Here is a 27398-nt window from a genome sequence, read left to right as displayed (position 1 = left end):
GGCTTTAAGTTAAATAGAATTTGAATGGATGTATGACTTTATCTTCATTGCTTTGATTTCATGCTCACAGATCAAATTGGCCTTTGCCCCTATATACAGCTTGAAAGGAACATCTGCTCCATTTGCATGCAATGACACCATCCACTTGTCTTGCTCCTCTGTTCATGCTTGGCTATTCACTGTCTGTGGGTTTAAAATCTTCCTGCACTACCATGCCGAAACAAATAGTGCATCACCGAGGGCAATTTCTTTTATAGTGTGTAGTTTCACTTCTGTTTTGCTTCCCTTTGGAAAAATATTGTGTGGCACAGTGATTCTGCCTTTTGCACTTATTACAGACTTTTCCATAGGCTGGGCATTGTTTTGGTTCATGTTGAGTGCCACATCATTTACAATTGAATGTCTCTCCATCTTTTTGTTGTTTCCTGTATCTCATTCTCTGTTTATATGTGCATCCAGACACTGTGGTTATGGCTATGTCTTCATTTTAACCATTTTTGCACTCTCACTGAACTTTTACGCGTGTTGAAGAACTAATTCACTGGTGTGGTATATCATCACATCTCCAGCTAAGGTAAGTTCTGTCTCTCGTAGTGACCTCTCTCTTACTTTCTTATCAATAATTCCAAACACAATTTGATCACAGATCAACTGAATCTTGCAGCGATCCAAAATTGCATGTTCGAGTCTGTTAAGAAAGTATCAAAGCTCTCTGCCCGGATCTGTGTGCAAGTACGAAACACATACATCTTGAACGTTTTATTTTTCTTTGGCGAGCAGCGTTCATCAAGTATCTAGATAACCTAGTCGAACTTGCCCTGGTCATCTGCCTCGGCAAAGACAAATGTATTGAAAATTTCCATTGCTTGAGGTCCAACCACGGTAAGTAGTAATGCAATCTTCTGTGCATTGGTTTGCTATTGAGTCCAATGGCTTGCAGATACAGTGTGATTCATTGCTTGAACAACTGCCATTCATGGTCGACGTTCCCAGACCAATTCACAGTGTCAGGAGCCTTCACACTTCCCATGTTTTCTACTAATACCTATTAATGCACACTCCTGGTAACATGTGATGTTTACTTTAAGTAATAAAGAAACTTGGGTTCTTTTGATATTAAAAATATTTGTTAACAACTCACAACCTCGTGGTGCAACGATTTTCTTCATCTAACCCAAACTGCAACATTCACCTCTGACTTTCTCTAGTGGTCAAGAGTATCATTACCAACCTAGTGTCATATACATTGTACAATGTAAGTGTGCCCCAAAATTCTTAATAGCTGCAGCTGAACAGGTACTTCATGAAGATAAACAACTCCAATAGTATACATTAAGTTAAAAATATATAATGAACTCAAAAGATGGATAATTAAAAAAAAACAAGTTCAAGAGCAGTTTTTTTTCCCCAATGGCTATCTTGCTTTTGAACTTCCCCTTGTTAATCATTGGTCTGACACCACAGAAGGACCCTCTACACTTTCATGCAAAAAATCAGTTGTTACAAAAGTACACTGGGATCCAGCCTTCAATCCCATCAGTCTACCCAATGCCATTTTCTGCCTCCATTACCCTTGGTCCTCTGTCCACAATTACATCTGAGACATTGTTTGTGTCTTCCCTAGTGAAGACAGATCCAAAGTACCTGTTCAACTCTTCTGTCTTCAAGGACTTAACTTTGAATTTAACTATTTTTTTCCTCTTCACATACCTAAAGAAGCTTTTACTTTCCTGGTCCTTTATGTTCTTAGCTAGTTTACCTTTGTACCTCATCTTTTCTCCCCGTGTTGCCTTTTAAATTATCTTCTGTTGCTCTTTAAAAGTTTCCCAATCTTCCAGTTTCTTGCTCATCTTTGCGATGTTTTACTTCTTCTCTTTTATTTTTACACTGTCCTTGACTTTCCCTTTTCAGCCTCTGTCACCCCTTACTCCCCTTAGAATATTTCCTCCTCTTTGGAATAAATGAATCCTGCAACTTCTGTATTATTCCCAGAAATACCTGCCATTGTTGTTCCACTGTCATCCCTGCTAGGGTATCATTCCAGTCAACTTTGGCCAGCTCCTCCCTCATGGCTCCATAGTCCCCTTTATTCAACTGTAATATTGACACTTCTGATTTTCCCTTCTCCTTCTCAAATTGTAAATTAAAACATCATATTATGGTCACTACCTCCTAATGGCTCCTTTACCTTGAGTTCCCTTATCAAATCTGGTTCATTACACAACACTAAATCCAGAATTGCCTTCTCCCTGGTAAACTCTAGTATAAGCTGCTCTAAGTATCCATGTTGGAGGTACTCCACAAACTCCCTTTTTTGGGATCCAGTACCAACTTGATTTTCCCAGTCTACCTCCATGTTCAAATCCCCCATAACAACTGTAGTATTACCTTTGCGACATGCCAATTTTAACTCTTGATTCAATTTGCACCCTATATATTTAGGCTACTATTTGAGGCTCTGCAGGTAACTCCCTTTAGGGTCTTTTTGTACTTACAATTTCTAGGTAACTCCCTTTAGGGTCTTTTTGTACTTACAATTTCTAGGTAACTCCCTTTAGGGTCTTTTTGTTCTTACAATTTCTTGGTAACTCCCTTTTATTTTTGCAGGTCAAATAGTCCTTTATTTAAAGCTACATAACCAATGCTTTGGGCTGAGCCCTTCAGACAAAATAACTTTTTTTAAATATTTTTTTTATTTTTCACACTATGAAGCATATCAAGCAAAATATGTTCAAACATTTCTCATTAAATTTACACAGTGGTCTTTTCTACCCCTTTTTTCCCCTTTCCCTCCCTCCCTCCCCTCTACCCACCCACCTCCAAAACCCATAAACATTCAACATATACAATACAACAAAACCATAAAACAATATCATCACACAAAGGAAAATAAACAGGAAAAATGCATCATCTATTTATTACACACTGAATCTAGTTGTTTTGTCTTATAATTTTCATTCTCATTTTAGGGGATGGAGGTCATAGGCAAGCTCTCTCTGATATGTTCCATGTCTGGTTCCCAAATTTGTTCAAACATTGTGACTTTATTTTTTTTAATTATATGTTATTTTTCCCAATGGAATACATTTATTCATTTCCATGTACCATTGCTGTATACTCATGCTCTCTTCCATTTTCCAAGTTGACATTATACAATTTTTTGCTATCACTAAGGCTATCATAATGAATTTTTTTTTGCATTTTATCCAATTTGAGGCCTAATTCACTACTTCTTATGTTACTTAAAAGAAATATCTCTGGATTTTTTGGTTATGTTATTTTTTGTAATTTTATTTAGTATCTGATTTAATTCTTTCCAAAACGTATTTACTTTTGTACATGCCCAAGTTGCATGTAATGTTGTCCCCATTTCCTTCTTACAGCGAAAACATCTATCCTATAATGTTGAATCCCATTTATTTTAATTTTTGAGGAGTAATATATACCTTGTGTAACCAATTATACTGTATCATGCGTAACCTTGTGTTTATTGTATTCTTCATAGTTCCAGAACATAACTTTTCCCATACTTCATTTTTTAGATCCTTTCCCCACTTCTGCTTAGGTTTATAGTTTATTTCATTTTCCTTATCTTGCAGCTTAATGACATATTGGTTATAAATATTTTAATTATCATTGTGTCTGTAATCATGTATTCAAAGCTGCTTCCTTCAGGTAATCTCAAGCTGTTTCCAAATTTATCCTTTAAATAAGCTTTCAATTGATGATATGCAAACATTGTTAATAAATTATTTCCCAAACAACAATTTTCTATTCTTTTGATTTCTTTTCTCTCCCATTCTCTAAAGGAAAGGTTGTCTATTGTTAAAGGGATGAGCGGATTTTGCGTCAATAGTAATTTTGGTATTTGATCATTCATTTTTTTCCTTTCTAAGATACATGTATTAAGTAAATGATGTAGTACTGGTGAGTTTTAATATTGTACCAGCTTTTCATCCCACTTATAAAGTATATGTTCTGGTACATTTTCCCCTAATTTATCTAGTTCTATCTTAGTCCAGTTTGGTTTTTCCCTTGTCTGGTAAAAATCTGATAAATACTTTAATTGTGCGGCTCTATAATAATTTCTAAAAGTTGGTAACTGCAAACCACCTTGATTATACCTCTCTGCTAATTTATCTAACACTACCCTTATGTTTGAAATAAGTATTGTATCCTTGGGAACACGTTCATTTTAATGCAGTTTACCCTCCCTATCAACATTAGCGGTAATTCTTTCCAATGTTCTAAGTCTTCCTGCAATTTCTTTATTAGTGGCTGATCATTTAGTTTGTACAAGTGGCTTAAGTTATTATCTAACCTGATCCCTAGGTATTGGATTGCTTGTGCCTGCCATTTAAATGGTGATTCTTTTTAAAATTCTGTATAGTCTGCGTTATTCATTGGCATCACTTCACTTTTATTTGCGTTGATCTTGTACCCCAATATTTCTCCATATTCCTTTAATTTCGTATGTAATTCTTTTACTGATACCTTTGGTTTTGTTAGGTATACTATGATATCATCTGCAAATAAGCTGATTATATGCTCCTCCTTTATTTTTATCCCTTTTATTTTATTTTCTATTTTTATCAGTTCTGCCAAAGGTTCTATTGCTAAGGTAAACAATGAGGGGGATAGTGGACATCCCTGTCTAGTTGACCTACTTAATAATGCTTTAATCCAATTTATATATTTTTCTGGTAGATTGAACTTCTCTAATACTTTAAATAAGTAATTCCACTCTACTCTGTCAAAGGCTTTTTCGGCATCTAGAGCAACAGCCACTGTTGGTTTCTTATTTCCTCGAACTGCATGGATTAGATTAATAAGTTTGCAGACATTGTCCGCCATTCGTCTTTTCTTAATAAATCCAGTTTGATCTTGTTTTTACTATTTTAGGTACATAATCAGCCAATCTGTTTGCTAATAATTTTGCTATTATCTTATAGTCTGAGTTACGTAGAGGTATTGGTCTATATGATGCTGGTGTTAATGGATCCTTCCCTGTCTTTGGTATTACTGTAATTATTGTTGTCTTACATGAATCTGGCAAGGTTTATGTTTCTTCTTTCTGGTTCATTACTTCCAGGAGAGGAGGAATTAATAACTCTTTAAATGTTTTATAAAATTCTATTGGAAATCCATCTTCTCCTGGTGTTTTATTTTTCGGCAGCTTTTTTTAATATATCCTGTACTTCCTCTATTTCAAATGGTTTTATTAGTTTGTTTTGTCCCTCTTCTTGCAATTTCGGCAGTTCAATTTTAGCTAAAAATTCCTCTATTTTATCATCTTTCCCCTCGTTCTCAGTTTGATACAATTGTTCATAAAATTCCTTAAAATTTTCATTAATCTCTGTTGGATTATATGTAATTTGTTTGTCCTTTTCCCTTGATGCCAGTATCGTTCTTTTAGCTTGTTCTGTTTTAAGTTGCCAGGCTAATATTTTATGTGTTTTTTTCTCCCAGTTCGTAATACTTTTGCTTTGCTTTCATTATGTGGTACTCTCTTTAGGGTCTTTTTGCCCTTACAATTTCTCAGCTCTATCCATACTGACTCTACCGCTCTTGATTCTATGTTACTCCTTGCAAGGGACTGAATTTCATTCCTCATCAACATAGCCACTCCACACCTTCTGCCCACTTGTCTGTCCTTTCGATAGTAAGTATACCCTTGATTTGATGTGCTAAGACCAGGAGAGGTCTTCTGAAATATGGATGTTCAGGAGCTTGAAGTTTCCAACCCTCTCCATCCCCATCTCATCAATGTTGACAGATGCATGCTTCCTTGGCCTCCATTTCCCCAAATCACCAATAAGCTCCCTGACGTTGGTAATATTGAGAGCAAGATTGCTCTCCTGACACCACCCAACCAGGTTCTTGATCTCATGTATTCTGACTTATCATTTCCAATTGTCAGTGGAACACACATGATGGCGACATCAGCAAATTTATAGATTGCATTGGAGCTGTACTTGTCTATATGTGCAGGTCTTAGAACCAAATGCTGTGAACGATCAGCTTTAATATTGACCACTGCAGCTTAATCATTTTGAATTAGTATTAAGTCACAGTCATCAGCCATGACTCTGCCAGTTGCAGAAGTATTGGAGGACCTCAGTTTTTGGGCACTCTTTTTATTGGCAATAGAAGAAATGTATGGAGCAGGGTGAGTTTATCAAATTCTTAACCTCCCCAGTAGAAATGCACAGTCTGAAAGAATATGGTCTTCATTATGGCAATCAATTTCATAAAACACATCACTAGATCATATCCCTGAACCTAAATTTAAATTGTGTGGATTTTTTTTCCAAATTTCTTGCTTTATGTTGCAATCTATTCATGAACATCTCATTTGAACTAAATGAAAAATTGCATTGCCCATTTGTACTGGCTTGTGTTTTCATCATCGATATCTCACAACTGCTTGTGGCAGTTCCTACTCTAGCATTAATCTACCAGTATGACATAGAAGCTTTACATGGAGCAACCAAAGGAATTCCTTTGCCCTGTCAAGAAAGAGCATGCATACAATTCCAATTGAATGACAGTGAGATATTGAGAATTCAAGTCATCAAATGACATTAAAGGCAAATGTTCACCTCCAGGCTCATATACAGGAACAGGCCTACAAAATCTTATAACTGCTTGTCATAATAAAATCTGCACAGAGCACATCCAGGCACAGTTGTATAAACTACTCAGAATGATATGATCATCTTTAGAAATACCCCAGGAGAAAGAATGTTTGACAGAAATCAAAAATTGCATTTAATAGCTCCCATTATTACCAAGTGTGAACAGCTTTGAAACATTGGGTGGTAAATTACCTTTGCAAGGCCTCCAACTTCCAAGTAGAAGCAAATAACAAACACATTCCATGTGACCCAGAGGACCATCCAGATGGCATACTTTGGGGAAGGGGACAAAATGAGAGAAAGAAAATATAGTCATTGATTTGAAGATGCCTTGTATTGAACACAATAGATTATGCTGCTTACAAGTGTAATGATCTAAAATAGCTGCTATTGAACAAGAAAGAAATTAATCAGAAACCAACAGTTAAATGCAGTTATCACACAAAATGCTAAATTTCTTCAGGTCTACTTTGTATGTGATATGCGTACATAAGGAGGCATTGGAACATGTGACATATGTGGATCATTTGTATAGAGTTAGCCTCCACAAGATCAGTCTTTGCTATGAAATCCAGCACATTTATCCTGCTACAGGTAGGTCCCCTTTAAGATTTGTGCTTGTCCCTTATATCCCTTGCTACAATATCCTTTCTACTAATATTCCTGGTCACTGGTTTAATAGCATCACTAACCACACCCACCACCCTGACCAGTCACAAGAGTACTCCTGATTCTCTCACCCCACTGCCCCAATTCAATATGCGTATTCCTAATTCCTTCTTAGTGAAATTCTTCCCTCCACTATGATACTTCTTTACAAAATTCCTCCAAAATACAGTCTCAAGCTAAATTCCAAGATCTTTAATTATCCAAGTTCCTTCATTGGATCCACAAACACTGAGCTAGTAATGGAAAGGCCTTGTGCACATATTCCCTGCCAGACTTTGTGCCATATGCACAATAGGACATTGGTGGTGATGGCCTCTGCATGCAATGTGTTGGCAGCGTCTCATCACAGGTTTAAAGTGTATTTTTCACAGCAGAACAAATTCCTTGCAGAACTGGCATTTATGAATGTTGGAAATTTTATTACTTTTTTAAGTTCACACTTTACAGATGTTATGATCACCTTTAAACATCCCATTGTGAAAATGGAAACTTGGATTAGATAAAACTAAGAAACTGTGGACACTAACAAATATTGGAAGAATAACATCTTAATTCTAATTGTCTAATATTTTAACTGTGCAAATATCAACAGTTAAATAGAAAACTCTAATCAAAATCTTAAATGACTGTGTACATCATGTTTTAGTAGGAATTGATAGAATTGAAAAAGAAGTGGAATAAATACTACCTTTGGAAATTGTAGCAAAAAGGTATGTGTATTTATCAATAATGAGGTCCATAAAAATAACAAAGATTGAAGGTGAATTTTGAAGAATTTTTGCCTCAATTTCAAATCTTGGTACAGTTGAGCATTAAGTATTAAGTGTGGCATGGTCGACATAGTCAGGACAGGGACTCAAATCCCACGCTGTCTGTAAGGAGTTGATGCATGTCTGAGTGGGTTTTCCTTGAGGGCTCCAGTTTCTTTTCACCATCCAAAACATATTGGGGGTGAAGGTTACTTGGGTGTAAATTGGATGGCATGGACTTGTGGGCTGAAATGGCCTGTTACTGTACTGTCTAAATTTTAAAAATAAATTCTCTCCATATTTAACATTATAATTTACCTTAATTTCGACTTTTGTCTGTCTTCTCATATTTTCACCTGCCAGCTACACTTTATAATATTCACTGTGCATTAATCTAATTTTGTCACTTCGGCCCGACATGCTGAATATTTTGCAGAAATTTTTGTTTTATTTCATTTCAACAACTTCAGAATTTTATCAGTGACTTCATTGGAGCAGATGCAGGTAATAGTTCTACTGATGCCAATTCTACTTTTTATTGAGCCAATTTAATTAATTTCCTTTACTGCCTCTCCTTTTTGCCTTCCATTATAACCCTGCTTGTAATTTAATCTTTCAAGCTGGTCAATCAATTACAAAGTTACCCCTTTATTATGTTTTCCTACCCTCATGTCCACATTTCCTCTCTTTCTGAAAATACTATCATAAACTGTCTGTCCTCTAACCTCTAAGTTATGATGAAAGGTCATCAATCTCAAATGTTAACTCTTGTTTTTTGCCACAGACAGTGCCTGACCTATTCAGTGTTTCCTGCAGTTATTGTTATTTTTTTCAGATTTCCATCTGTATTGGAGGATTTAAACCATGCTTTTTGCTTCAGATTTAAACCATGTTCTTTTACTTTTGCTTGTTTTTTAGAATCAGCAGACATAAGCTAAATTCCACCGAGGGGCCAGAGATAAAGTTATCTGACAAAAGAACATGTGTGTACCAAGAACATTTCCTGTTTTGGTCACAGACTGTCAGAGGCCTAACCTTGACGCAATGTTTTGGTCACAGACTGTCAGAGGCCTAGCCTTGACGCAAAATAAACCATTTATTTGAAGTGATAAGCTATGAGTAAGCAATTTTTGGGTAATATAAGCCATGGTCCCGCTGCTGAAATGGAAGACTCTCTGAGAGGTGGCAACATCTCTCAGCAGAACTTCAAGAGTCCAGCCAACGTCCCGGTCGGGGGAAGTGGAGAAGCTGTTACTGGCGCCGCAACAACCTACTACAAGTATGCAGTCGTTGCCTCGCTTCAGCAGTTGGGACCTGTCCGGGCATTGATAAGTATAACTGGGAAAGGCTTGCATATTGTAGTTTGATACCAGCTTTAGAATTTATAATAAAGATTTGTATAAACTGAAGTGCTCTCGGCGTGTGTGTCTATTTTCTTTCGGTAGCTCAAACACTGTGACCAATCTAAAACGAACAAAGTGAGAGGTACAAGTTTACCCAGGACACCATCATCTACAAAGCTTTGCCTTTGATACATTTTGTGACTTTTTATGAGGTCTATGGTTTCCCGTTCTCTCCCATAGCCTTGAAACTCATGAATTGGAGGGAAAAAAAAGTTATCTGAAATTTATTTTTCCAATTCATTTGAAGTTTAAGGATACAAAAAATATATTTCTTAAATAGTTATGAGCAGCTTTAAAACTAAAAACCTTTTTGATATGGACTTGACCTACAGTAACATTAGCAGTTTTGAATTGAATAGCTTTGTCCACTTCAGTTAAAAAATATATAATTTTAAACTATTTGGATAACTTCTAAAATCTTACTAAGATATACAAAGAATTATCTGCACCAGAAGAAATAATTTTCCATCAATAAAACATATTTATATCATCCTCAGTTATGTACCAAATAAATACTTAATCAAAGAGTTTCAAATATGAAATAAATCTGAAATCTGAAATGGGTCTGTTGATAATCCTGATGACATGTTAATAATGCCCTGGACAAAATACAATGTTTTGTTATGCACATAAACAAGAAAGTTATGGATTCACTGACAACAATAATTTTGGGAGGAATTATAAATAGCTGGATAATATGTTTGGGACAATGTTTGGGTCAGACACATTTATTTTTCCTTTATTTTCTCCTGTTCTCCACTGTTTGAAATTTGTGATCATATGTGATTAAAGTGCACATTCCAGATGTTATTAAAGGTTATTTGTATATATTTTGGTTTGACCATTTAGTAATTCCAACACTTTTTACACATAGTTCCCTCGTTTTAGGGCACCAGAATATTTGCGACATTTGGCTTCACAGGTGTTTGTTGCTCAGGTATGATTAATTACTACAATAGTGCAGGTTTAAGAGAGCTAGGCTTGCTTCTAAGCTTTTGATCACCTTTGGAGTATGAAGTTGCCAGGTTTCAACATGACAATCAGAGATGTGCCAATAAAAGTCAAAGAAGCCATTATGAGACTAAAAAAAACCAAGAATAAGAGACATTGCCCAAAGTTTTACCAAAATCAATTGGAACATCATTAAAAAGAAAAGGTGTACTGATGAGCTCAGTAATCACAAAGGGACTGGTCCCAAAGAAGTCCTCCACTGCAGATGACAGAAGAATTTGCATTGCAATGAAGAAAAATCCCCAAAACTTGTCCAACAGATCAGAAAAACTATTCTGGGGCCACATATGGATGTGTCAATGACCACTGTCCACAGAAGACTTCATGAACACAAATACAGAGGTTACATTTCAAGATGTAAACCACAAGATAGCCACAGAACCAGAAGGGTCAGATTACAGTTTACCAAACAGTATTTAAAAGAGCCTACTGAATTCTGGAAAAAAAGGTCTAGTGGACAGATGAGACCAAATTAACCCTGATCAGAGTGATGGCAAGAGCAAAGCATGGAGGCATAAAGGAACTGCCCAAGATCCAAATCATACTACCTTATCTGTGAAACATGGTGTGGGTGTTATGGCTTTGGCATGTCTGACTGACACAGGGATTACCACACTTATCTTATTTAACTGCTGGTGGCAGTAGCCAAAAAATTCTGATGTGTATAGAAACATCTTAGCAGAAGTTTGGGTGCCTGCAGAGGCTGCAGGAGCACTGGAGGAAAATCCACGGGAACTCAGTGACTCTGAAGCGACTCTGAAGCTTCTCTTTCCCTCTTACTGTAACAATAATAATAGCAACTCTTGCGGCAGGAAGAAGGCAATTTTATGTAATATTACATGTTCATTACTATTACATGGAAATAAAGGAATCTTGAACATTGAATCCAAGCTGTCCTGCTTCTGAAGTCAAAAAATACTGCACACCCAATGAAAGAAGGCATACAACTTTCAAAATTTGAGTCACTGTCATTCACCATATACTAGCATCTATTTCCTTACATCAGATAGTTTCTCTAAAAGAAGGAGACCACAATGAAGAGGAGACAATTTTAATTAATCTCCTCCACTTTCAATTGTACACTCTATAATTCCTCTGCCATTTTCACTGTCTCTGAAAAGTAACTTCTTTTTTCTTTTTCCCATATCTGATGAAAGGTCTCAAAATTTAAAACATTAAATCAGTTTCTCTGGTAACTTGCAAAGTGTTTCAAGAATTACTTTGTTTTTCAAATTTCCAGCATTTGCAGGTTCATGGCATCCTGAAAGTTTTGGATGCATCAATTGTTAACAAAAACTGAGTTAAAAAGATTCAAGATTTTGGAGGATCAAGAGTTACTGGAATAGCATTTGCTGATCGGTATGAATCAGAGAGTGGGAATAAAGAAATCCTATTCTGTTGTTCCCCAGGGATCAGTGTGAGGGCCATTTTATTTTATGCTGTATGTTGATGATTTGGATTGTGGAATAAATGGCTTTCTTGCTAAGTTTGCAGATGATACAAAGATATATGGAGGGGCAGGTAGTGATGAGGAAATGAAGAGGCTGTAGAGAGATGCAAGTTCTTTTTACAAGAGATCCCACAATACTGCCGTAAAGAAGACCTGTCAATAAGCTGGCTTTGCTTTTTTGCATTGAACCAAACAACTTCAGCATAATGCTGCCCCAGTGTGTCATTTTACAAAGCATGCCGGCATTCCGGAAGCAAAAGAGGCATGACGTGTAATGTAACGGTGTCAGTGTATTGTGTTACAGCTTGACCTTTTTATACAGATGCAGATTTGGAGCTGTGAATACCTCCAATCTGGCTTAAAGGCAGGACTACAATGAACCCCATTCTGTGTTCATACCTTTTACACAGAACAGCGTGGCACAATAAACACACAATATTCCTGTCTTGAAGAGGCTGTGTAAAAGGCGCTTTAGATTAGGAGAATGGGCAAAGAGGTGGCAAATGAAACACAATGTTTGCAAGTATATGGTAGAACAAATAAAAGGGCAGACTATTTATATGTGGAAAAAATTCAAAATTTAGAAGTGCAAATGATGCACATGGGTTCATTTCAAATTGCCTAAAACAGCAACTGGTCTGTAGTGAATACCATCTCAATGTTCTACACGAAATCCTGGAACACCTTGACAATGAAGTTACACAAATCAGGGTGTTTTTTTTTATATATGTACAGTTCGGCATTCCACACCAGCACCCCCTCTGGGATAATCAACAAACTCCAGGACCTGGGACTCAGTACTGCACTATGCAAATGGATCATTGCTTTCCTCACCTCCAGACTCCAATCATTGTGGATTGGCAAGAACATATCCTCCACAATTTCCATCAACACCAGAGCACCACAGGGCTGCATACTTATGCCCCTGCTCTACTCGATTTACACCTGCGACTGGATAGCTCTGAGAGTCACTATTTCAGACCCATCATTGTACTAATGCCATCATGAAGAAAGTATTTCTGTATTTCCTCAGGAGTTTGCGAGGTTTGGTATGTCAATGGAAACCTTGGCAAACTTCTACGGATGTGTATTGGAAAGTGTGCTGACCATTGCGTCACGGCCTGGTATGGGGACACCAATACCACTGAGCTGAAATCCCTGCGAAAGGTAGTGTACACAGCCTAGTAGATCACAAGCAAAACTCTCCCCACCATCAAAAACATCTACATGGAACATGGAAGGTAGCTCAAATTGTTCCGTTGTTAAAAAAAAAAGCTCAAAAGTAACCCTGGAAATTATAGGCTGGTGAGCCTGTTGTCAGTAGTAGGTAAATTATTGGAAGATGTTCTAAGAGATCAGATATACAATTATTTGAATCACCATGGACTGATTAGGGATAGTCAACATGGCTTTGTGCATGGTAGTCTTGTTTATCCAATCTTATGGAGGTTTTTGAGGAAGTTACCAGGAAAGTTGATGAAGGACGCAATGAATGGTCGGGTACTGAGGAGTCTGGCAGAACAGAAGGACCTAAGAATGCACATACATAATTCCCTGAAAGTGGTGTCACAGTGGATTGGTTTGTAAAGAGAGCTTTTGACATATTGGCCTTTATAAATCAAAGTATTGAGTTTCGGAGCTCAGATGATATCTTAAATTTGTATAGGACATTGGTAATGCCAAATTTGGAGTATAGTGTGCAGTTTTGGTCACATAATTGCAGGAAAGGTATCAATAAGATAGAAAAAGTGCAGAGAAGATTTACTAGGATGTTGCCCGGACTTCAGAAACTGAGTTACAAGGAAAGGTTAAAGATGTTAGGACTTTATTCCCTGGAGCATAGAAGAATGAGGGGACATTTGATAGAGGTATTTAAAGATATGAGGGGGAAAGGCAAGTAAATATAGATCGTTTTTTTTCATTCAGTATAGGTGAGACACAAACCAGAGAACATGGGTTAAGAGTGAAAGGGGAAAAGTTTAGGGGGAACTTCCACACAGAGAGTGGTAGGAGTGTGGAATGAGGTTCCATCTCAAGTGGTGAATGCAGGCTCAATTATAACATTTAAGAAGAATTTGTACAGGTACATGGATGGGAGAGGTATGGTCATGTCCGTGGGATTAGGAGAAAAAAGGTTCAGCACAGACTAGAAGGGCCAAAGGGGCCTTTTGCAGCAGTGTTGTAGTGTTCTATGGTTCAAAAGGAAAGGGTATGAATGTTGTCTAAATAACTTTAGTATGGCTTCTGACAGGGTCCCACGTGGGAGGTTAGTCAGGAAGGTTCAGATGATTGATTTTCATGCTGAAGTAGTAAACTGAATTTGACAATGGCTGGTTGGGAGAAGCCAAAGAGAAGTGGTGGATGATTGCTTCTCAGACTGGAGGCCTGTGACTAGTGGTGTGCCTCATGGATTGGAGCTGGGACTATTGTTGTTTGCCATCTGTATCAATGATCTGGATGATAATGTGGTAAATTGGATCAGCAAGTTTGCAGATTGGAGGTGTTGTTGACAGCAAAGAAGGTTTTCAAAGCTTGTGGACCAGCTGTAAAAATGGCAGATGGAATTTAATGCAGACAAGTGTGAGGTGTTGCATTTTGGAAGGACAAAATCAACATGGTAAATGGTAGAGCACTAAGGAGTGTGGTAGAGCAGAGGGATCTGGGAATGCAGATACATCATTCCTGAAAGTGGCTTCACAGGTGGATAGGGTTGTAAAAAGAGCATTTGACATATATGCCTTCATAAATCAAAGTATTGATTATAGGAGTTGGGATTTTATGGTAAAATTGTATAAGGCATTGGTGAGGCAAAATTTGATATATGCAGTTTTGGTTACCTAACTACAGGAAAGATATCAATAAGAAAGATAGAGCACAGAGAATATTTACAAGGAAGTTGCCTGGACTGCAGGAAAGATTGAACATGTTAGGAGCAGTAGGAATCAACAATGATCCACACCACCCAGGTCATGATCTCTTCTCACTGCTGCCATCAGGAAGGAGGCACAGGTGTCACAGGACTTGAACCTCCAGGTTCAGCAAAAGTTGCTGCCCCCCCAGGCACCATACTCCTGAACAGCAGATTCAGTCAGTGTCTCATTCAAGGATGCTTTCTTTGTGTATTATTTATTACTGAATATTTACTTTCTGTATTTGCGCAGTTTGTTTGCATTTCTTTCTTTACAGTTACCAATGATTCTGCCTGGCCTGCAGGAAAATGAATCTCAGGATTGCATGTGATATCATGTATGTAGTCTGGCAATAACTTGAACTGTGAACTTTGCAAAGCATCTGTTATTCTTACAGTACATAGTATTTCTGACTTGAGTAGTCATTAATACAATCCATGCCATCTTTAAGGGAAAAAAAAGAAATTATTTATTTTAGAATTTAATATTTTGTTTTGAACTTTTTTGCAAATTGTATATACTCCTCATTTGACTGGCATTTTATATGCTTCAAAAAGCTTTAATATAATGTTATGATACATGGGTGTTCTATTCATATTATTTTAAGTCTGGCATATATGAGGGCAGTTCCTCTCCATTACAATTTAGATGACTTGCTGACAGTAATTAAAAGATTAATGCACACACACTTGTGTCAGAGGAGCAATTCAGAAGAGAACCCAAAAGAGAATGAAAACAAAGCAGCAGATCAGATCAGTGGAATAGGAATACATCTGGCAGCCACATTGGGTTGCTCCATTAGAGCACACAGCTAAATATGGCTGCAGTGGTAGGCGCAAGCTCAAGTTTAGCAGGCGAAGGCTTCATGCCAAGCAGCAGACTGACTGTGATTGGCTTTTGAAGACCACAAATTGGGTTCAGGATTAAGGAGGGTGCGATGTAAACAGGACTCCTGAAAAGACTTAAGTTCTAATATTTCAGGGATTCGGAACTAGAGTTTATGGCAGTGAACCTTGAGCCTGGGTTCATTGCTGAGCATAGGCTATGCAGCAGGGTAGGTTACAAGGATGCTTGAGGCAATGGCATCAGAGGATCGCTGGCCGCTCAGTGTCTCAGAAGGGACCCTCTTATGCTTCTTGTTCTTGTTTTAGTAATTGTGCCGGATTAATTGGGGACTTTTTGTTTGCCTTTGCAGGGAAAACAAGAAAGAGATATTTGTGCATTTGACTACTTAACGATAAACTGAATCTTAAACGTTGTTAATTACTACAATTTCAAAACGATACTATCCATACTATTTGCTGTGTTGAGAAATCTTGAAGATTTTCACTCTTTCACAATCCACTTTAACATTTGATATCTTCCCAACCTGTTATTTATGGGATAATATTTCCTGGGTGAACAGGTGTAGGATTAATGAATAAACATCTGCATGCCTTCCTCTTAAAGTATCTGTAACCAAATAATTTCACACCTAATATAGTGATATCTGACTTCATGGCTAATGTAGATAAATCTCTGCAAATTACATCTAAAATCCATGAGGCTTAAACTCCAGAGATTGATTTTACACACAGAATTTACATTATGTAACTAATCTTCCATTAACTATATTTTGATGCAGAATCACTCTGCTGTTATTAGGATATTACTGTAGTTTACATCCACATGCTCTGTGTTTTAAAGCCTGCTATTTATATCCCTGCTTGTTGCATAAATAGACCACTTGTTAAGCAGTGTGCTGCAATATAGACTTCTTGCATCAAATCAATCTTGTTTTGCACATTCTGCCATTTATTCACTGACACGAGGATGTAAGAGATATTGGAAAGATGCTCCAAAAGGGCTGGAAACACTATAGGCCAAGCAGCAATTGCGGAGAGATAAACAGATGAGGGGTCATTAACTTGAAATGTTATTTGTTTTTCTCTTCACAACTGGTGCCTGACTTACTGAGTAATTCTGACCCTCTTGTTTTCATTATTGGTGTCAATAAATAGCTTTACTGAGATATTCTTGTAGAGCTCGTCGAAAGAACCAAAGACTTGTTGATCCAAACCAAGGCTATATTAGCAAAAGACAGGAGCTCTTCACAGGTGGCCGACCAGTCCGGAATGATCCGACCTGGCTAGGGACACAACCCTTTAAGGCCCAGACAATAGGCGTGGCTTAGCTCTCAGCCAATCGCTGTAAGCACAGTCTAGATACAGTAGCTATATACACTATGTACATTGGTGATAGATCTGTACTATCCAATTCTATTGCATTACATTTGCTTGTATGACATGACAATTGTATAGGGAAAAACTAACTGCATTTAGACATAAATCATTATAACCAAAATTCACAAATTATTTCTGATTTCTTATTTATACTGTCTTCTCTTTGGCTTGGCTTCGCGGACGAAGATTTATGGAGGGGGTAAATGTCCACGTCAGCTGCAGGCTCGTTTGTGGCTGACAAGTCCGATGCGGGACAGGCAGACATGGTTGCAGCGGTTGCAGGGGAAAATTGGTTGGTTGGGGTTGGGTGTTGGGTTTTTTCTCCTTTGCCTTTTGTCAGTGAGGTGGGCTCTGCGGTCTTCTTCAAAGGAGGTTGCTGCCCGCCGAACTGTGAGGTAACAAGATGCACGGTTTGAGGCGATATCAGCCCACTGGCGGTGGTCAATGTGGCAGGCACCAAGAGATTTCTTTAGGCAGTCCTTGTACCTCTTCTTTGGTGCACCTCTGTCACGGTGGCCAGTGGAGAGCTCGCCATATAACACGATCTTGGGAAGGCGATGGTCCTCCATTCTGGAGACGTGACCCACCCAGCGCAGCTGATCTTCAGCAGCGTGGACTCGATGCTGTCGACCTCTGCCATCTCGAGTACTTCAACGATAGTGATGAAAGCGCTCCAATGAATGTTGAGGATGGAGCAGAGACAACGCTGGTGGAAGCGTTCTAGGAGCCGTAGGTGATGCCGGTAGAGGACCCATGATTCGGAGCTGAACAGGAGTGTGGGTATGACAACGGCTCTGTATACGCTTATCTTTGTGAGGTTTTTCAGTTGGTTGTTTTTCCAGACTCTTTTGTGTAGTCTTCCAAAGGCGCTATTTGCCTTGGCGAGTCTGTTGTCTATCTCGTTGTCGATCCTTGCATCTGATGAAATGGTGCAGCCGAGATAGGTAAACTGGTTGACCGTTTTGAGTTTTGTGTGCCCGATGGAGATGTGGGGGTGCTGGTAGTCATGGTGGGGAGCTGGCTGATGGAGGACCTCAGTTTTCTTCAGGCTGACTTCCAGGCCAAGCATTTTGGCAGTTTCCGCAAAACAGGACGTCAAGCGCTGAAGAGCTGGCTCTGAATGGGCAACTAAAGCGGCATCATCTGCAAAGAGTAGTTCACGGACAAGTTTCTCTTGTGTCTTGTCATTTATCACACAGATGTGCCAGATCTCGGAACATTCCCTAAAATCCCATCCCCTCACTTCCTCCTTGCAGTTAATTCATTCTCACAAATCCCTTCAGCTCTCCCCTGATCATCCAGCCACCCACTTCCATCAGGAGGCAATCAACACATCTTTAAAATATGGAGGAAACCAAATACTTGGGTGAAATCCACATCATCACAATGAGAAAATGCAAACCATGCAGACAGTGCCCAAGATTGTGATTGAATTCAGATATCTGGATCTAAGAGGCAGCAGAGCATTGCCATCTGTCCCATTGTTTCTACCAAACCGACTGGGGAAGGAGGAATACATGGATGACTTTGGACATATGGCAGAGAAGATTAGCCCATGATACCTGTTTAACCATGATGTCAATGTAAACTAACCCCATCTGTCTGCAAGAAAGACGTGCAGTGATCTGCACAATATATAGTAAGTGTTTTGATGCAACTTCTGGGATACTCAGTGGAACATAATAACCTGTGGACGATGTGGTCAACTCAACCACAAGCAGAATTCCCTGCCACTGTGAGATCTGCTTTAGAAATATGAAAGGGGATCTATCCAAGCTGTTCTTAGCGTGTGGAATTCCAGTACTTTGAATCCAAGTGTCCTCTCAGTAAAATATTGATCATTCTTTTGGACCTGCAACACCATTGCCTATAACCATCCTTCACCTTCCAAATCATGACCTCAATGAACCTATCTCACTCTATCCCCCAACCTCACCACGTCATTTGATCATAAGCCTCTCTTCCCATTTTAGAAGCCAATAAAAATTACTACTGATGGTCTTATCTCTTAAAATTACAAATTGTAATAATGTTGTCTATAAGATATGTCTTAAAATAAGCAAATCTTATATTAATTTACCAACTATCCCTGAATTTTATCAATAAACCATGTGTGTATCTAAACACTAAAAGGGCTGTAGTACCACAACTGTGTAAAATGAAGACTTTAAACTAAATAGTTGGAGGGAGTACTATTTTAAAATCTATATTTAAGTTTCAATCATGGAATCAAAAATGTATTTAATATTCTACTATAACGCATGTTTAAAACATCACTAACAATGTAGTTATATAATTAAGCAGATCAGCATAAGTACCAGCCATAAATGATATAGGATGTCCATGGGGAATTAACCTGCAAGGCTGAGCTTTCTGAAATCACACTGAAGAAAAATAATCCAGCAGAGGTGGAAATGTATGACAGCTCAGGGACTGCTGTCATCAGTTCAAATAAATGGTATATAGAACCTACAATTACTTTATTCCACTTCCCCCTGCTGTTATTGTTATAACACAGAATAACTGTGGAGGGTTCATAGAAACATATACGGAAATTAAGTTTGTTTAGATCAACAAAGCATTTAGCAAATAATTTAGTTTCCTTCAGCCAGTGAGCTGCAATGTAAAAATTAACTCACTATTATCTTTGGTTTCTTTATTTTAAATCACAGGCTGTTAATTGGATGGAATATTTATGTGTAAGAGGACATGCAGCACCTTTAGTCTGCTGTGAGTCTGTCCAATGTCATCCCTAGTTCAACTTAAAACTCTTCTAATAAAAATGGAAAATACTGTAAGTAGTCAATAGATCACCTGCTAAGAATATCAGTGGAATCATCCTTTAAAATGAATAATTTTCTAAGTTACTTTATTGCTGCTGCCATTTGTCAAAAAAGAAACATAGATACACAGAAAAAAGAAAAAAACACCGACAACAAATACAATTAATTGCTTGAATTTATCAAAATTTTAGAATCAATAGTGTATGTAATGAGGTATAGATTATAAAGTTGGGAACCTTTTAACAAGGTGCTTCTGAATCTCATTTGTAAATTGTGAAGCACTAATTTTAGTACAACCTACACTATCTGGTCTGGCAGAAACACTGGAGTTGTGCAGAATTGACAGTGGGGAACATCAGTTCATGTAGAACACTGGTTTTCTGTCAGCCCTGATCCACGCTGATCCAGTTGATCTCTGTATTAAATCTGCATCGATTACCTGCCTTTTAGCTACAGGAAGAGTTCTGTAACCACCAAACTTCTCACACTAACCCCATCCTGGACAAGAGTGTTGTGCAAAAGGATTCTTATTGATAAGAGTGTAACTGAAGATTCAATGCTCACCATAGACATGACTTCCACAAGATTGGAAAGAGTACAGTTCATTCAAACAAATTGAACCTGAATCAACACAACCCTTTTAGATTCAAATATTTCATTCAACTTGTATGTAACATTAGTATTTAAATGGCTTGCATTATAAAAATTAATCTATGAGAGCACAATTACACAAGAGCATAGAAAATAGAAGCAACAGTAGCCGAATAAACACTTCATGAATGTTCCACCATTCAATAAGATCATAACTGATTTTTCACTCCACTTTCCTACTCCAATTCCATATCAACAATTTCCATAATACATAAAAAAAATCAATCTCTGTCTTAATATTCTCTTCAACTGAGCTTCCATTGCCTTTCTTGGTGGTGAACTTAATAGTTTCCCTGATTTCTGAGTGCAGGCATTGCTTTTTAATTCTGCCCTGAATAACTAACCCCTCATTCTAGATATTGCAAGCAGGGGAAAATATCAAATACACCAATAGTATCTAATCCTTTAGAAATTTTATAGCCCTCATCGAGGGGTCAGCAGTGGAAGGTCAAATTCCAGGCTGTCAATATCTTTGAGGATATGTCTTGGATCCTCTGTCGAAGAAGATTCATCATTGTCTTTAATTTGTAAGGAGTTCAAGGAGATTTGGCATGTCACCAAAGACTCCGGGAAACATCTACAGGTGTACTGTGGAAAGCATTCTGGTGGTTGCATCACTGGCATGAAAGTTCCAACACTCAGGACAAGAAAAAACTCCAGAGGGTTGTTAACATAATATGCAACATCATGGGCACCAGTCTTCACTACATCAAGGACATCTACAAGAGGTAGTATCTTAAGAAAGCAGCCTCTATCTTCAAAGACCCCCACCACTCAGGCCATGCATCTTCACTCTGCTACCATTGGGGAAAAGGTAGATGAGCCTGAAGACAACCACTCAGCAGCATAAGGGCAGCTTCTTCCCCACTGCCATCAAATTCCTGAATAATCAATAAATTATAGACACTGCCTTACTTGTCTTTTTCTATCTCTTGCACTATTTTTATTTATTTTTTAAGATGGTTTACACCAGTGTCCTTATCCTTTCTCTTTCCACTCACATACCACCTTAAGTAATCCTTATGCCATCGGTGCTCTGTGATTAGTCAGGGATTGCTTAAGGTGGGATGTGAGTGGGAAGGGAAGGTTGAGAATCACTGTTCTAGACCCAATTGTTACTGAAATATTTTGCTGAGAACAATTGCCATTGGTCCATTTCCTTTGGAGTTAGGAAAACATGCACATAACGAGTCAATTAGGGACGATTAAAACAGTGGTTTTCAAACCTTTTTTTTTCCACCTGTATACCACCTTAAGCAATCCCTTACTAATCACAGAGCACCGATGGGACAGGAAATACAGTGGGATGTGGGTGGGAAGAAAAAGGTTGGGAACCTTTGGTTTATTCAAATGTTTTCCCTGTGATGTAGCTGCAAAAACACAAGTTGCATGACAATAAATTTTGGTATCAATGATGCCACCTCACCTTCTCCTGAATACATGCATAGTTTGCTTAACCTTTCCTCAATGAACCTGCCATCCTGGAAGCATTCTGGTGAACTATTCATCCAGACTTTCAGACTTAGACATATATTACTGCTCCTCTTTCATCTCTGGGTCCAAATATTTCCTATTCAGTTGTGTCTTCATCACTCAAACCATTGTGAATCAAAGTGCAACTTTTCGGCATATTTCAATGGTTATTGGAGTTGGCCGAATTGGCAATGCATACAATTCACAGGTGAACAAGAGAAACCTGTGTCTTTTTAATCACTGCTTTATGTTATCGCGAGACCAAAATTAAAAAAAAAGTGAAAGTGAAGAATATAGAATGCAAAAAATTAGAAATCTGTGAACAAAAATCATGTTGCCATCATCCAGGAATTAAGTATTATATATGTCCAGTGGGAGTCTGTCCAGTTTTAATTAGAAGTCAGGTCTGACATAAAATTAAAATCGATCTGTGCTTATGCAACTCTGAGCAAGAGAACAGTTCCTTTTTATGGAGATCTGACTCAAACCAAATAGTTAATCTCTTGCTTTATCTTTTCCCTTTCCAGAGACAAAAAAACATCCTTCCATGTGAAGTGGTATATTTGGATTGCATTCAGTATTCACTATATAGTCTCCTCTACATTGGAGAAACAAAATGCAGATTGGGTGACTACTTTCTTGATCACCTGTGTTTATTCGCCAGGAGGGGCTAAGGGTTCCAAACAATTCTGGGACTTGTACATTTCAGCGCCTGTTTTTGTGTATTCCTGACTTAACTATAACAGACATTGGCTTGACCATTCAGAGTTACTCTTTGATGTGACAATCCAATAGGTGGAAAGAGGTGATATGGGTGTGGATCCCAGTACCTCTGTTTAGTTGTGTTGTCTTGGTCCATTGTTGAAAGATTAGCAGTAGGGACAGAATCACATGGGAATGGAAATGTTTGATTCTTTTTTATTCACTTATTCTTTACAAAATGTCAACATTTTGCAGTGAAGTCAAACCAAAAATACGTAAATCAAACTCCATGCATTACTAGATTTTGTTGGCCTCAGATCATGAAAGCAGATCTAATTTTAATGAATTTTTAAAAAAATACTTCATTTTTTATAAACTTATTTTGGTATGTGTCTATCTTTATTTACACGTAAATTAGAAACATCAAATTTTGTGACTTGTTCATGACAAGAAATTCTGATTCTGAAATAAGCAAAATTAGTTAAAATAAAATTAGTTGTACAATTTGTCACAAAATTAGAATAGCAAAATTGAACATGGATTACCCCAGCCCACCACATGTCAAAAAATATTGAATAAATTTCCTTAAAATTGTTTCATTCTACATGTATGTTTAAAAATGTGAAATGATAAATAAACTAATATGGATTTTTTGAGGCATAGCATGATAGGATGAATGGTATCCTTGCCTCACTCTACCTCTCCTGTCAAAAGAACATCACATTAAAAATATAGTTTAGCCATGTCATTACAGACTAATTAATCTATTAGACTTTGAATTAATTGATTTAATTTACTGAGAAATTATTTCAAATCACTTAACTGAATATGATTCACTTGCATTAATGAAGTGCTACCTTGCTATTATTTCCAGATGTTGGACTTCTATTCACATCTTCCAACCTCTCCTTCCCCCTCCTCTCCTTAACTGAATCAAGGTATCAAGTTCTAGCAAGTTTAGACAGATACTATAAATTACACGTTTCTATATTAACAATTTGTCATTTACTTGTAATCTCATGGACTGGTATAATACAGTAATTCAAATCTTTAAAAATGAAGATAATTAATCTATGAAAGTAACTAACATTTAAATTACTGTACTTTTCAAACTAAAATAATGGAAAATTAAACCTTTAAAATAATTCAAAAGATTAGCTCAAATGTCAAATATGACCAAGCGACTTGTGATGCTCTGCTTTTGTTTAAAGATTCAGTCATTCATTAAGTAGCATGAAAAATCTGTATAAAACACATTTCCCTTTATATTTCTTGACAAGTTCACAGTCTTTAAAACTTTAAATGCTCTACTCACCCTGATTACATATCGCTGTCTGAACTGGATTGTCCCAAATAGGCCAAAAATGATTGTGATAATGTGCAAAAAATTAGCCAGGATGGGTGCCCATTGATAGCCAAGGAAATCAAAGATCTGTCTCTCCAACACAAACACCTGTTTAAAAAACATAGAAAAGAAACATGACGTAATAGTTACAGAATATCATAAGAGATGTACAGTACAAAAAGGTCCATTTACCTATTCAGGCCACTATAATCTCATTTGCCTACATTGTTTCTGAATATTTCTACACTTTATTCACCTGTCTTAAAAAAAAAATGACAGAGTTGACTATAACAGCAGCTGGCAGAGTTGCTGTGTCCAACTGCCCAGTCCTAATGCTGATGGCTCCATACAGGCTTTAAACAGCCTGCTAAAGGAGCTGATGGTGTTTTTATTTAAAATCCTGCAGCCACAGGGTCTATGTCCAAGATGGCGACGCCTGTGCTGGCAGCATCTTTGAGAGGTTGCAGACTTGAGGAGAGCAGCAGAATGGTGCAGGGCACCAGAAACATGAAGAAACACCCCCCGCCCCCCCACCCCCACACACACACCCCAATTCCCCATTGAGAAGAAGCCTGGAGATACAACCAAACAGGATGGTGAACATGACAGCGGACCAAGAAGGGGCACAGTGACTGAAGTGCCCACATAGGCTGCAGGATGCTGACGACTGGCTCATGGGAACTAGGTATTGGAATCAGGATTCAAGAGGGTGCTGAGAGAAAGAAGAGCTCACCAAGGGCCTTGGGTGATGAAAGCTTCCTGATCATATTGGAGGTTGGATTTGGAGCGCAGGTTGCCAAAAGATAGAGCAGGGGTCTCTGTAGCTGCAGAGGCCGCGGGAGCACTGGAGGCAAATCTATGGAAACTCAGTGACTCCGAAGGGACTCTCTTTTGCTTATATTTCTCTTACTGTAAGAGGTAATGGGAAATACTAATGGCAACTCTTCATCTTCAGACTAAAGGAAATTTTGAGTAATATTACATTCTCTGTTATATTACATGACAATATAATAACCTTGAATAAATGCCTCTTAATAATAATGATTATATCTAACACCATCACCTACTCTGTCAGTGAATTCCAGATATCAACTGTTCTGTCCATGAAATAACTTACCCCTCAAATCTTGGTTCTCTTTTTAAGTTTCTCTAGCATGCCAAAAGATTCTGATTGTATCTTCCACCAATGTCACTTGTAATTTATATTCCTTTTATAACCATTAGCCTCTTCTGTTCCAGGGAAAACAAGCCCACCCTATCCAATCTCTCTCAATAACTAAAGTCCTCCAATCCAGAAAACATATTGGTGAACCTCCTCTGCACTGTCTCCAATGCAACCACACCCTTCTTTCAATGTGGTGACCAGAACTGCTCACAATATTCTGTGCAATCTAACCACTATTTTGAAAATTTATCACATTATGTTCCATTTAACTTTATTCCTGGACAGTAAAATATAAAAAGAGGTGCAGTTTTTGTTATAGTTAAATAATGCCCTGATTAGATAATGCCCAACTCTTGAGTACTGTGAGCAGTTCTAATACCCATACTTTAGGAATGATTTAATGGCTATGGAGTGTGTGCGTCTTTGACTTGTAGAACTATAGAACAGTACACCACAGAAGCAGGCCTTGCAGGCTATCTTGTTCATGCCTAACTATTTTCCACCGTCCATTTACCTGAACATAGACCACAGCCCTCCATACTCCTCCCATTATTGTACCCATCCAATTTTCTCTTAAGTGTTGAAAATGAATCCACATCCACCACTTCCGCTGCAATTTGTTCAACACTCTCACCACCCTCTGAGTGAGGTTCACCCCAAAGTTCCCTTTAAACATTTTATGTTTTACCCCTCACCCATGTCCCCCCATTCTTGTCTTATTCAACTTCAGTGGAAACAGTCTATTTGTTATTACCCTCATAATTTTGTTCATCTCTATCAAATCTCCCCTCATTCTCTGATGCTCCAGGGAATAAAGTCATAACCCACTCAATTTTCCCATTAGTTCAGCTCCCCAAGTGCTGGAAACATCTTTATAAATATCCTCTGTACTCTTTCAATCTTATACATGTCCTTCTTTGAGGCACAGTAGGTGACCAAAACTGCACGCAATACTCCAAATTTGGTCTCATTAATGTGTGCAACTTCAACAAAATATCCTACTCCTATTCTCAATACTTTGCTTTATGAAGGCCAATGTGCTAACAACTCTTTTTTTTTAAACTATTCTATTTACATATAATGCCATTTTAAAGGAATTATGTATCTGTATTTCTAGATCACTCTGTTTTATCATACTTTGCAGTGCCCTACTTTTACTGTGCAGGTCCTACCCTGGTTTGTCTCTCAAACTGCAACTCCTTACTTACCCACATTAAATTCCATCTGCCATTTTGCAGCCCATTTTTCCAGCTGGTCCAGATCCCACTGCAAGCTTCAAAAACTATCCTCACTATCCACTACACCTCCAATCTGTATCATCTGTAAATTTGTTGATCCATTATTGTCCAGATCATTGATGTAGATAAAAAAACAACTATGGACCTGGCATTGATTCCTGAGGCACACCACTATTCACAGGTCTCCAGTCAGAGAGGCAATCATCTACAACCTCTCTCAAGATATGACCTTCCTCATACAAAGTGATGTTGACTATCCCCATTCAGTTCCTGTCTGTCCAAATGCTTACATATCTCATCTCTTAATATACCTTCCAGTAACTCCCCCCCTCCACTGATGTCAGGTTCACAGGCTCATAATTTCCCAGATTATTCTGAGAATAATTCTTAAGCAACAGAACATTGGGTACTCTCCAGTCCTTTGGCATCTCAGCTGTGGCTAAGGATTCTTAGAATATTCTGGACCCTGCAGTTTCTGCAGATTTTTTCCTGGATACCAAGGATTAAATTACAATCAAGGTTATCATTCCTGGGACTTCCAGGGTTAAGATAAAAGTTGGTGAAAGAAATTGAAAGGTAGATAAACTATTTTTACTAGTTTTTGCGATAAGGAGCAGTACAGTCAAAATCTGAGTTCAGGCCTTTCAGGAGTCAAGCACAGAATGATAGATACTTTGCATTGTCCCTTAATAACAGCAACTGATACCAGGTCGACTGCTAATTTTATTCCGAGATCGATAATTTTTGGTAATCAGTAGTGGTAAGGATATATGGAATTGGCAACAATATGTTGTGACATGTATCAGCCATGACTTGGTTATATGGACACAGGCCATATAACCTCATAGCCTCCCTTGATGGGACACTGCTCTCATCCCAGGAATTAGCTTGATAAATCTCCTTTGGCCAGTCTCCAATGCTACTGTGATTCTTTTAGTTAAGTGGATCAAAAATACCTCCAGGTATGGCCTCAACAACATCCCATGCAAT

At 37.9% G+C, this 27398-nt stretch overlaps 1 protein-coding gene across 3 annotated transcripts in view; it reads right to left on the bottom strand.

Annotated features, from left to right (window-relative positions):
* nkain2 (sodium/potassium transporting ATPase interacting 2) overlaps positions 1-27398 on the bottom strand; it is a 544966-nt gene that overhangs the window by 316996 nt on the left and 200572 nt on the right. For all 3 annotated transcript variants that reach the window (XM_069886894.1, XM_069886895.1, XM_069886897.1), the window contains exons 2-3: positions 23976-24113; positions 6831-6911 (exon numbers count right to left, since the gene is read on the bottom strand). In XM_069886894.1, the coding sequence (XP_069742995.1) occupies positions 6831-6911; positions 23976-24113 (219 nt within the window). The remainder of the gene's footprint in view (positions 1-6830; positions 6912-23975; positions 24114-27398) is intronic.

The sequence above is a fragment of the Narcine bancroftii genome, chromosome 6 (assembly GCF_036971445.1).
Source record: "Narcine bancroftii isolate sNarBan1 chromosome 6, sNarBan1.hap1, whole genome shotgun sequence".
Lineage (NCBI taxonomy): Eukaryota > Metazoa > Chordata > Chondrichthyes > Torpediniformes > Narcinidae > Narcine > Narcine bancroftii.
Note: the sequence above shows the minus strand (reverse complement) of the source record. Positions and strands in the feature narration are given on the sequence as shown.